Source organism: Chaetura pelagica, unplaced genomic scaffold (assembly GCF_000747805.2).
Source record: "Chaetura pelagica isolate M959 unplaced genomic scaffold, ChaPel_1.0 scaffold453, whole genome shotgun sequence".
Lineage (NCBI taxonomy): Eukaryota > Metazoa > Chordata > Aves > Apodiformes > Apodidae > Chaetura > Chaetura pelagica.
This window is the reverse complement of record NW_009952879.1, coordinates 1,417,202-1,429,540: the sequence shown is the minus strand read 5'-3', so window position 1 is coordinate 1,429,540 and position 12,339 is coordinate 1,417,202. Positions and strand designations below refer to the sequence as shown.

Sequence of the window (12,339 nt, the reverse complement as noted above, 5' to 3'; positions counted from 1 at the left end):
GAGATGTTTGCCTTATTGCTCTGTATATTCTGTTATTTACACAATTCCCAGTAGCATCCTGCTGCCAAGGGAAGGTAATGGGGGATGATTCTGACACAAGGACTCTCCCACTTGGTACCATTTAAAAAAATACAATTATTACTTTTTTAAAAACATAAACTAATTTCCTTATTTCCTTTCCTGATTCCTTTCACTTTTCTTTGCAAATACAGCAAGGTTTGATTTACCACCACCTAGACAAAGAGTTCAAACCTTCATATTTGCCCCATTTTAACCAACCCATGTGGTGGGGTTGGGGGGCAAGGGCTGCCCTCTGGCATGGGCTGGATGATGTCCCTGCACCCCCCATCCATGCCTCATCTCCCCAGGGAAACCACCAGTCATGCAGCAAGTGATGAGGCTGCACCATGCTGGGACAACCCAAAACCCATGGGAGCATATTGGTGGTTGGTCCTGGAGGTGGAAGGTCACACCCAAACCCTCTCTTTGGTGTTGGGAGCTCCTCTGCCCACCCTAGGCAGGGGAGGGGGCGGCTGTCGGCAGCCCCCAGCATCCTCTGGCACAGCTTCATCACCTGGGAGCCCTTCTTACCTCCTCCTTCCCAAGGGAGGGAGCCCTTTTGGGCTCAGCTCTTCCTTTCGATGACCTCCTGCTGGCTGGAAATACACCGGAGAAGCTGGGAGCAGCTCAGTAGCATTTCATGCAGTTTGGGAAGCGCTGGCTCAGGGATTCCCCAATGGCAGGGTGGGCTTTGAGGAGACACGTCGGTGAGGTCCAGGTTCCCTCCTCTCAGGGGTGCATTACGCTGCTTGCGCCAGCACATGCCATAAATCATCCCACTGGGAATCAGCCTTGGGAAGCCAAATCCCCCAGCATGGACCAAAGCAGCCGCCACCAGCACCCAGCAAGAGTGATGATGCCAGCAAACCATGGGGCATCAAGCCATGCGCCTGTGACAGCCCCAGCAGTCTTTAAAGTAAAAACAAACCATGATACAAATCTCCATCACACACACAAAACACCCCAGAGCCCCACTACGTGCCTCGAAGTAAAGCTCATAACACAGTGAAGCATCTTGCTTCCCACTGGGTTGGGTGGGAGAGGCAGGAACTGGGGAGAAGACACATACACACACACACACACGAGTTTCTATCACGCTTGAGGTAGAACATTGTTTTCAAGGTTTGGAAGTGCTTTACATGGGAACGACGAGGACAAAGCCACCCAGGTGGCAGGTACAGAGCGTGACTGCTGAGGTAGGACCAAGCTTGTACTGACCAAGTGCTACACTACTTGTTTGCTTGAACACGAAGGAAGACGCAGGTATTTCTGCTTCCCAGAAGACATTCATTCCGGTTGAGGTAGGTTCTGAGTTCACTCGGGTTGTCTGTCCAAGTCTTTCAGTAGCCCTCAGGCAGCCCACCTTTTGACACACACACACACACACACACACACTCACACACTCTTAAAAAATTTTTTTTCTTCTTTTTTCATATTATTTTGAGTCAATCAGCAAAAAAATGTATCCTGAGAAATAGAGAAAGTGTACAAAATCATCACATCCACGGAGAGACCCTTCCCAGGCCTCGGTTTTTGGAGTCAAGTTAGAAGGACTTCTCCGAATCCAGTCTTCTGGAAATAAAAAATAGATCCAAAAAGTAGTCCTAAAGCTGCTGATCAGGAAAAAGGTCCAGGATGCCATGAGAAGGCTCCACCATATCCCCAGTCTGTCAGAGATGGGAGAGTTTGCTAAACTCTGCCAAGGAGTCTTTTACTGAGCAGCTGTGGGGAAAATCCATCATGACCGGTCTCCATAAAGCCATAGTCAGGAGAAACATCCCAAGAGGCCCAAGAGAGGTCAGAAAGATAAAACTTCACAAAGTTTCCAAAAGGCTGTCTACATATATATATATTTATATATATATATAAAAATAAAGCAAAACAAAAAAATAACAATCAGACCATAGAAATCTTCGATTGACCTGAGATTGACGACTCGTTGTAAAGACATCACCAGCCATGGGTTTGGTTTCTGGTAACTCCTACAAGAGGGTTTGAGTCTTGGCAGTTTTATCCTTCATTGGTGGGACCATGGTCGGGAGCTGGAGCCGTGGGGCTGCTGCTGGGGGGGCTCTTTGGGAGGGGGTCTGGGTGCTCCTCGATGATGCTGAACTCGTCCAGAGGGAGTGTGGTTATCTGGGTGTCACTGTGGGGGCCTGGGGAGCTGTGAGCCGACTGGAGAGAGAGAAGGGGACAGCACAATGACAGGGGCAGGTCACTGATGCTCTTGAGACACGCAGCTGCATGTCCCAGGCGTGATGCTGGACTTACCGTTATTCCCTTATCCTGCTGCTCCTGGGATGGGGATGCTGGGAATAATCTCTCCAGCTCATTCATATCCAGCTGCTTTCCGTTCAAGTCTCGGTCGTCCCTGTCCCTGCGTGCAGCCCCGTTCAGGGCGAGGCCGGTGACAATCCGCTGGCTCCTGGGGACCTGTGGGGTCGACAGCTGCTCCTGCACATTTTTGCACATCAGCAGCCTGAAAAATAAAGAGATGGAGCTTGAGGGTGAGCAAAGCTGCTGCTTCAGAGAAGCCCCTGCATCTGTGTGTGGGGGAGGGAGACGGGAGTTCTGCCTCCTAGCCAGAAACGCCACCACGGGATGCTCATCCCAAGATGTGCATGGGAAACAGCCCCTCCCTGCACGCTCCCCCAGGGATACCCACATGAGGGGACCACACCCCTGTGAGCAGCACGAGGAACCCCTACCTTCCTCTGTACCCAAACATGAGGAAGAGGACACAGAATATGATGCAGGTGACACCGATGTGGATCCCGATGATGATGCCGGTTGCGGAGGTTTTATTGTTCTGCTCGTCCTTCATGCAGTCACACGGGGGATTCAGCACTGCCAGAAGAAAGGGGGAGGGGGACATCAGCATTTCTGGTTCTCTATTGCTCCTCAAGCTTTTGGGAAGACCAGGGCAAAAGCTGAAGCTTAGGCAATGCTGGGAGCCATGTATGGAGAAGAGGAGAGAAGGGAGGGGCTTGAGGGGTCCCTGCCTGCCAAAGCAGCTCCCTAGGTGGATGCCAGTGAGATCAGTAGTTACTCCAACACAGAGAACTAACAACTGTCTCTTAAAGATATTCCAACTGGAAGGCTTAAAAGACCTTCCTTTGTGCTCCCTTCCCAGCATCAGGGAAGGTCAAAAGATCCAGGAGACCTCCAGGGAAGTGGAGATGCCCTCACTTGAGGATGGCAGCTCTTAGGGATTTGTTCGTGTTCATGGACTTATCTTTGGCTTGAGCTCAGGAGACAAAAATGGCAATTACAGGAACATTTGGTTTGTCTTCTCCCCCAACACCCTGGTGACAAAGTCACCAGGTTGACCTTTGCTGCAAAGAGGTCTTGGCTTGCTATCAAGGGCCAGGAGGGACAGTACAAGCCACAAGCCAACCATACCAGCACCAGGTGGCCCCAGCCCCGCAGAGTTTCAATGAATCAAGTATTTGCGATGCTGAAAACAAATGAGTGGCTGAAAATGTGATGTGGGATCGAGCTGTGGGCATCTGTAGGATGCGTCTGGGTGAGGCCTCACCACCTTCCTGCAAAGCGGTTTTCAGAAACCACCACCAAGACCAAAGCCCCATCTCACCTGTCCTCTCCACAGTCTCCCTCAAGGACACGAAGCGGATCGTTGCGTTTCCATCCCCATGCTGGTTATAGGCAAGGAGCTTCACTTCATACACCACTGATGCATCTGTTTTGATGGGAACACAAGAGTCACAGAATCAAATAATAGAATCATGGAATGGTTTGGCTTGGAAAGGACCTTAAGGACCATCTAGTTCCAACCCCCCTGCATGGGCAGGGACACCTTCTGCTAGACCAGGTTGCTTCAAGCAACCAGGTTCGTGGCTTTAATGTGGCATTGAACACTTTCAGGGATGGGGCAGCCACAGCTTATCCAGGCAACATATTCCAGTGTCTCACCACCCTCATAAGAAAGAATTTCTTTCTAAATCTCCCCTCTCAGCTTGAAACCATTCCTCTTCATCCTATCACTACCTGTCTTTGCACCTCATCCTGAGTGATGCCTATTTACCAAATACACACAAGATGCTGCAAACAAACACCTGCTACTGGGAAGCACCCCAAAATCCTGTGGGAGAGCTGCAGCATCTGTTTAGAACCACAGAATCATTCTCTTTGGAAAAGACCATGGCTTGGTAGAGTTAATGGTTGGACTCAATGATCGTAAAGGTCTTTCCCAACCTAAGTGTTTCTATGATCATCAAGTGCAACCATTAACCTAACTGTACTAAGTCCAGTACTAAACCAGATTCCTCAGCACCACATCTACACATCTTATAAATACCTCCAAGGGTGGTGATTCAACCACCTCCCTGGGCAGCCTGTTCAGTGTTTAATTACCCTTTCAGTGAAGAAGTTTCTTCTAATATCCAATCTAAACCTCCCTTAGCACAATTCGAGACCTTTTCTTTGCCTGCTTAGTGGTTATGCAACACATCCAAACTCTCCCATCATGACAGACCCTGCCAGGGTCAGGAGGGGACACAGATCAAGCTGTCACCACACTCACCCAGATGGGTAATGTTGTAGGTTGTCACGTTGCTGGGCAGCAGCACCGGCCCAGTGTACTGGGAGAGGTGGACCTTGCGGTAATACAGCTTGAAGCCTTCGTGCTGGCCCAGCTTGATGGAGGGTTCCCACGTCGCCTGGACAGTCGTGCTATTAATGACTTTGATAAAGAGGGACGGCATGGCTGGGACTGAAACAGAGAGAGAAAGACAGTGGGTTGCTTGTGCTTTTCTTTTAGTCTGCACGATGAGAAATTCCCCAGCAGCGTCATGATGAGAAATTCCCTGCGGCCTTTGTGCCAAACACACATGCTGGATGAGACTGAAAAAAATCAGATCAGATCCTGGTTTAACAGCTTTGACACTTCTTAGCTGTAGGAGTTTCCACAGCTTTCCTATGCTGCGTTCAGCAAGCAAAGAGGCTACTTTTACACTCTGGTTGCAATCTGATGCTCAGCTCCCTCAGGTCAGGGTAGGAATGCAGCCACTTTGGCAATGCATTCCCAAATTCCATTTCTCTGTCCCTGCCTGAGGGTAGTGAGGACCTTTCAGAGTGATTAATCCCCTCCGGCGAGGAAGGAACCAGAAGGGATGGAGCAGGAGACATCCATCTTAAAAGCCTGCCAGGTACCTGCACTGGCTTGCAGGGTATGTAGGAGTTTGCTCTCCCTGACAGATTTAGGAGGGAGGTCTGGGATTCAGTGCTGGGACACAGAACTGGGACATCTTCATCAACATCCCTAAATATCCAAGCAGCCTGAGATCCCTGGACAGCTCTGGTTGGCTTCTTTTGGTAGGCAGGCACTTACCTGGCCTGGTTAAGGGGTTTTGGCTGGGAAGATGTCCCTGCTGCTGCCCAGTGTCACCAAGGCCCGATTCAAAATCCACCAGGACACTTTATGCTCCAGTCAATGTCCCCAAACCCTGCCCTCCTTCTCAGGGTGTCCTGTGGTGGCCATTTAATCCCCAGGTCCTCAAAAAAGCTGCCTGGAGCCATCCTGCCCCATCAGCTTGGGTTGAGAGGCAAAGATTTGCAACCCAAAGCCACTTTTCCTGTCATGCAGATATCTGGGTACTCCAAAGCTGGTTCTGCACATGTGCTAGGGCACACAGGACCACAGGTTCCTCAAGCCTCTTCCTTCCCCTCTCTCCTGTCTCATACTCTGCTCATACCAACTTGAGATGCGTCTCAGCACGACATGTCACCAGTCTTTGTTTCACCTCATTTCCACCCCTCCCAGGCCAAATGCTCCCATCAGTTCCCCAGCTTTTGGCCCCACGTGGGAGGTGCCAAGCACCTCGTGCTGCAGGCTCTGACCTGGCCTTGGGATGCAGAAGGATTTTTGGACACTACACCAAGCAGTGAGCTCAGCTAAACCCTGCAGCAAAATTATCCAGCAGAACAGCCCTTCTTCTCCAGCAGCCTCCAGGCTTTGGGGCAGAGCTATTTTTCCAATCCCAGATGATTCCAAGCTCAGAAGTTCCCAAATACAAGGATTGCTGGGCTTGCGTTGCACCAATGTTACTTTTTGTCCTTCTTTTTAATGGTTGCTTTGTTTATTTTTCCCCCAAAGGATCTCTAAAGGATGAGCAGCACAAACCTGCCCTTTGGCAGGGAGTTCAGCACAGCTATTCAAGGAGGGATGGTGAAAAGCAGATGAAATGTGGCCATGTCAAAGCTAAGGCTGATGAGAATTAAAAAGGGCACTGCCTCCATTGAAAAGCAAAAGCAAAACCACACAGCACAATGGTTTGCCTTTTCCCAGGCACTAAGAGCTCAAGCTTTTCCACAAGGAGATTTAGGGGAAGGAAAAACATCTCTCCTGGTGAGCAGGAGGGTCTGGGCACTCCTGTCTCTTCCCAAATGCCCTCTGAATAAGCACAGGGAGAAGAACGAGTCCTTGCTGACTGGTGAGCGACTCCATATGGATTCAGAAAGAAAGACTGGGAGAGCAGCTGTCCTGGGTCAGGTTAATGAGATTGCATCCTGCCTGAGTGCTGCCAAGGGGAAAAAAATGGGTTGAAGTGCTAGGATTTATTCTGACTTCATTGATGGAAAGGCTGCACTTTGCAGTTTCTGGATGCAAAGCACAGAGTAAATTCTATTTATACCAGAACGTGCCATTCTCCCCAAGGCTGCATGTTTTTGCAATCCAATTAAATACTCTTTTTTTTTTCCTAAGTCTCCCAGTTCCCTCTAGGGCAAAATCAGGAATTATCTGGATCCCCCCTCTGAGAAGCTGGACTCCTGCTTAAAGCATCATTTTCCAAATCATGGGTGAAAATGCCACAGAAAGGGAAATCACATTATCCCCTGGACAAAGAAACACTGAGGTTGGCCATCCTGATTTGTGAAGAGCTGGCTTTATTTTCTGGTTGCAGAGCCTTACATTTCATAAAAACCACAAGAATCTCTCTCCTTCAAAGTATGGAATATATAGTATTTATTTAAACTTGGAGTATATATAGATATGTATAATATTGATTATATTTATGCACTCGCAGAATGCACGTGGTTATCATGTTATTACACAAATCAGTGTATACAGATGGAATATATCTCTGTGGGTGTGTGTAAATATATCTACACACACCAGCATATAGGTGCTTCACAGAAGTATATATAAGACATAAAATGAAATCTACTATAAGTGAGGCATCTCCCTCATGCTAAGGGCTGGGATACTTGTTTTCCTCTTCCGTGCTGTTTGGAATTTTCCCCAGGTCATTTCAACTTTCTTCTTGAAGGCGTCTTTAGCCGAAGGTGACTAAAGGAACAGTCTTCATCCTAGAGAAATGTCAAAAAGTCCTGGAGAAAACCCTAAAAAGCATTAAAAGAAAAGAACAAGGAGTGTGTGCTGCTTAGTGAAGCAGAGAGAGTTGGAGGTTTACGACACCACAGCAGTTGTGAAAACGGCGTAAAGGAGAACGACAGGGAGGAGATGGGAGGACCATTCTCATGAGAGGTTTATGGAGGACACGAGGTAGTGTCACTTGGGTCACTTGGGTAGTTTCTCCTTGGCGTTTTCCCTTCTACTTTGCATCCAAAATGAGCCAAAGGAAGGAGCATCACACTTTCGGAAAGCTTTGGAAGCTTCAGCCAAGCTCTCTCAGCATGTTGCTGCCCCTGGAAGCTGAAAGCATCCCTGCTCCTCCGCATCACCACCGTGCTCCTACTGCAGGCAGCACCAGTGTAACACGTCACTCAGACCAGTCTCCAGCTGGCAGCACCACTCTGGAAAACACTGCCCACACTCCCTGAGCCATCCCTGGGGGCTGGATTCACTCACCACGTCCTTTCCCAGAAAGGCAGGACATGGCAGCATGGTGACACAGGGTGTCCTGCCACCACAGGGCTTCACGCGTCTCTGTGCACGTCTCACAGGCATTGCACTGAGCCAAGACACAGCGTGTTGGGGAAATCCTATCCCTGTCCAAGGCTCAGATCCAGGGCTTGCCCAAGCCCAGAGCAGTCACAGCTCTGCCGTGCACCTCAGGAAGGCACGGGGTGAAACAGCTTGGCTGTGAGAAGAGGCAAATCTGCAGCAAAACCTTAATGGGGTGACAAAAGCCACTGGATGCTGGCTCCCTGACCAGAAGTAGAAGCAACAGGCACCCAAGTGAAGCAAAGCAAACAAACCAAGCCAGAACTGGGGCTTTGACACCTCTTTTTATCTTTCTACAAGGAAAATGCAAACTGGGCTTGAGTGATATTAACCAGGCCAGCTTGTCAATTGACGTGAAGTCAATTGCTGAAGCTTTGTTACACAGGACAAGCTTTTTTAAAAAGATAGTAAAGCAGGACAGTGATGCCTTGAAACTGCAGAGAGCCAGGAAATTTATGATCCTATCACCAGATACCTAACTATTCCTGTTGTGATTGAAGGTTATAATGACAAAAAGTCCTCTCTAGCTTGACCCAGACTTCTGCAGAAACACCACGGCCCATGAAGCATGGCCGGCTTCTGGCTCCAGTAGCTGAACTCAGAGCATCAGGTCAAGGAGTTTTAAGTTCTGCCTCAGTTCAACCTTCTGTCTCTAAATTGGAAGGAAAAACAAACTCCAAGGATGACCAATTCCCTGCAGAGTATCAAGGAAAATAAACTTGCAGGGTAACAACCCAGCAGGCTGAGGATTTATTGGCGGTGTTGCTGAAGTGCTGTAGTAGACATCTGCGCAGGCTGACAATGGACTGAGAACTATTTCATCTGATCCCAAATAAAGTCCTCGCACCCAAAGCCCTCTGCTGCAAACTCATTATTACTGAGTGTTCATCAGAAGGATGCAATGCTCCCAAGAATTATTCCTCTGTATGGGAGATAAGTCGGGATTTGTAGGTGCCGGAGAGGTACAGGAGTCTCTAGGAAAACATTCCCAAAATGCCAACTGGCAGATCACACTGGGGCTAGGGTTTCTGTTTGGTGCCTGTCTGTGAGGCTCCTGCATTAGACCACCCCCTTTCTTAGTGGGGAAGCTGGTGGCCACATCTAGGAGGCCAAGTCAGGGAAAAAGCCTTGGAAATTTCCTTAACTTCCTACTGAAACAGAAGGCTGCTCCAAGGCAGGGACTTGTAGGCCAGGCCAGGCCAGCTCGTGTGATTTCTCTGAGGTAAAGTAGGAAAAAAACAAATTCTAAAAAGGGTGGTACCCGTCAAGCAAGAGCTGTGAGTTCTGAGACGCTACTTGAGCAGATTTGCATTTAGTAAGCAGGAAAAAACATTTAGGAAAAGCCCAGGGCAGCTGCAATGCACAAGACCAGCCAGACTTACACTCAGCCCCTGCTACAACATGAGAGGCAACACCTCTCACAACAACAACAACCAGCCAACCCCAGCATAACGGTACAAGAGAGTTCCACACAGTATCCCAGAGTATGAGGAGAGGGAACAAGGAGTAGCAGCACCCCAGGTACGTGCCAGGGCATTGGGGTGCCCAGCACTGCTGCTGCACACAGGGGCTTTCAGCACGTGATGGCCCAAGCACAAAGTGTTCCTTACCTTCTCCCAGCGTGCTCACCACGGTGACTTCGGAGGCTTTGCTGGCCCCCCGGGAGGTGTAGGCCTTGATATAAAAGCTATAGCTGGTCGAGGGCTCTAAATCTGTCACTAGCTGCATTTAGTAAGCAGGAAAAAACATTTAGGAAAAGCCCAGGGCAGCTGCAATGCACAAGACCAGCCAGACTTACACTCAGCCCCTGCTACAACATGAGAGGCAACACCTCTCACAACAACAACCAGCCAACCCCAGCATAACGGTACAAGAGAGTTCCACACAGTATCCCAGAGTATGAGGAGAGGGAACAAGGAGTAGCAGCACCCCAGGTACGTGCCAGGGCATTGGGGTGCCCAGCACTGCTGCTGCACACAGGGGCTTTCAGCACGTGATGGCCCAAGCACAAAGTGTTCCTTACCTTCTCCCAGCGTGCTCACCACGGTGACTTCGGAGGCTTTGCTGGCCCCCCGGGAGGTGTAGGCCTTGATATAAAAGCTATAGCTGGTCGAGGGCTCTAAATCTGTCACTAGCTGCTGGAAGGTGCTCTTGCTGACAGCCTCCTGATACTCCATCTCTACTGGATCTGAAGGCAAAAACAGAGCAGCGTTCAATTTTACAAGAGATCAAGAGACTGAACAAATGTTAAAAGTGGTCATTTTAGTCCCTCGTGTAGGCCTGTATCTGCCTACATTTCTGGGTGCTTTGCCAGAGACTGAGGTAGGTGGCTAGATTTGACTCCATGGCTTCACCTTCCCCCCTATCTTGGTATTTACTTCCTCATCTCTGTCTTTCAGAGTCATGGAGATGATGGAGAACATGGGTAGCAGCACTGACTACTGCAGTGCAGACCTGAAGTGCTGCCTTAAGGGAAGGCTGGGGATGCTCTGGGCAGTGGGTAGATCACCGTACCTGCGGCTTTCCGGATGTGCAGCACATAGCCAATGATCTCCTTGGTGTTCTGCAGAGGTTCTTTCCAAGACACCTGGATGGTGGTCGCAGAGACTGTCTCAGCCTTCACGCTCTGGGGAGGCCCGGGCAGCCCATCTGCCCACAGGACCGTCAGGCGGGCGCTGGCCTGCGTGGAGCCGGCACTGTTCTCGGCAATGCACTGGTAGATGGCTTCATCTGCCTGGTTGATCCCATAGATGGAGAGAGTGCTGTGTGGGGACACCAGAGGGACAAGCATCTGAGTGGAAGTCCTTCCTCTCAAGCCCCACCGTGGCCCCCAGGCTGGCTCTGCTGGCAGAGCATCCCACATGCCTGTTTCCACCAAAAGCTTCCATAAAGCTGTGGGCCGGTGCTTTTGGTGAAGGGAAAAACCAAGAGGTGGATGCATTGTTCCCTGGAACCCAATCCTGGACAGATAATCTCTGTCTTGGGGACAATTTCAGCAATAGAGGTGCAGTAGAGGCCCAGACTGGCCCACCTAGACCTGGTGACAACTCTGACACCACAGTAAGTGGCAGCGCAATTGTATTTGTTACTGCCAATCATGGGGATTGACCAGTCCAACAGACAGACTACAGGATACAACCCCACAGCACTGAAGCAAACGCCCCTCACTGCTGCCTCAGACTCCATTTTAGAGCATCACCCATATGGATTAATTCCTATTTGTACATCCAGACTGTATTTCCAGTCCTATCCAGTTCATTTGAACCAGGGTTTGATTCTGGCTTGGCATGAACATTTGGGATACCACAACACCCCCAAGCTTCAGCACAATCCTGTTGCTTACACCAAAGCTCACAAGAGTTTTTTGGTTGCTCCTTTTCCATAAGAAATGACCTAAACTTAACAAAGTCCCGATCCACTGCTTGCTGCTAGTGAGAAATAAATTATTTTCTCCTCCTGTGGTGAATTCTGGGTGGACTTGGGACTTGACTGTACAGCCCCAAGCCCCTTTGCTGATGCAAGGGGCACGTCACAGCTTTTGGGGAGTCATAATCAAAGCTGCCCTTTATGGAAATGAAAAATCATGCAAGGAAAGTGAAAATGATAAATAACCTGCCACTGCCTGCCTATATGTCAGGAAAAATGCTTCTTCTGATTGCAGCAAAATATTTGTCTTCCTATATTAAAATTTATTATTGTTGTTGATTTAACATTCATATTTCTGCCTTGCAAACTATCAGGCCATGGTGAGTGAGCAAATGTTTAGCAGTCATCTATTTATGTCCTGTGCCTTTGTTTCCTTGGAAACATTGTAAATGGAATATCAAATGTGATGGTTTCAGCTGATATGGTGATTTTAGAGCATCAGCCCTAAGCTCCTCTCATAGCCATGGGCTCAACATATCTGATTAAATGGAAGGAGAAAGGCAGAGCTGGGAGGGGGTGTGGGGAGGAAGGACCCGATGTGGGGCTCAACTGTGTCAACATGGGCTGATTCCTGTGAGGACAGATGGCAGCAGGCAGGATCAGCCTGTCCAAAAGCTGTCCTTGCAGCTCTGCACTGAGCAGATGTGTGGAAAGAGCCACATCGCTTCCTTCTGCCCCCTGGATGCAGGCATTATTTCCAGGCTGCTGCTGCACATCTGGGCAGGCAGGAGGAGGCAGGCCAGGCTGACACACATGTCCAGAGCAGTGTTAAACTTCCTAAGCACAAAGCAACCCAAGAGCAAGGAGTATTTATACTCCGATGCCTTTAAGTTACAAGCTTTGCTTTACAAGAAGAGAGGAAAAGATCATAGAATCATTGCATCATAGAATGGTTTGTGTTGGAAGGGACCTTAAAGATCACCTGG

At 49.3% G+C, this 12,339-nt stretch overlaps 1 protein-coding gene across 1 annotated transcript in view; it reads right to left on the bottom strand.

Moving 5' to 3' along the window:
- Positions 1–2,031: 2,031 nt before the first annotated feature.
- The window catches only part of IGDCC3 (immunoglobulin superfamily, DCC subclass, member 3), a 90,358-nt gene continuing 80,050 nt past the window's right edge, over positions 2,032–12,339 (bottom strand). Inside the window, exons 8-14 of the mRNA XM_009995325.1 lie at positions 10,502–10,749; positions 10,011–10,175; positions 4,604–4,792; positions 3,656–3,760; positions 2,769–2,907; positions 2,332–2,539; positions 2,032–2,235 (exon numbers count right to left, since the gene is read on the bottom strand). Of these exons, the coding sequence (XP_009993627.1) occupies positions 2,071–2,235; positions 2,332–2,539; positions 2,769–2,907; positions 3,656–3,760; positions 4,604–4,792; positions 10,011–10,175; positions 10,502–10,749 (1,219 nt within the window). The 3' untranslated portion in view covers positions 2,032–2,070. The remainder of the gene's footprint in view (positions 2,236–2,331; positions 2,540–2,768; positions 2,908–3,655; positions 3,761–4,603; positions 4,793–10,010; positions 10,176–10,501; positions 10,750–12,339) is intronic.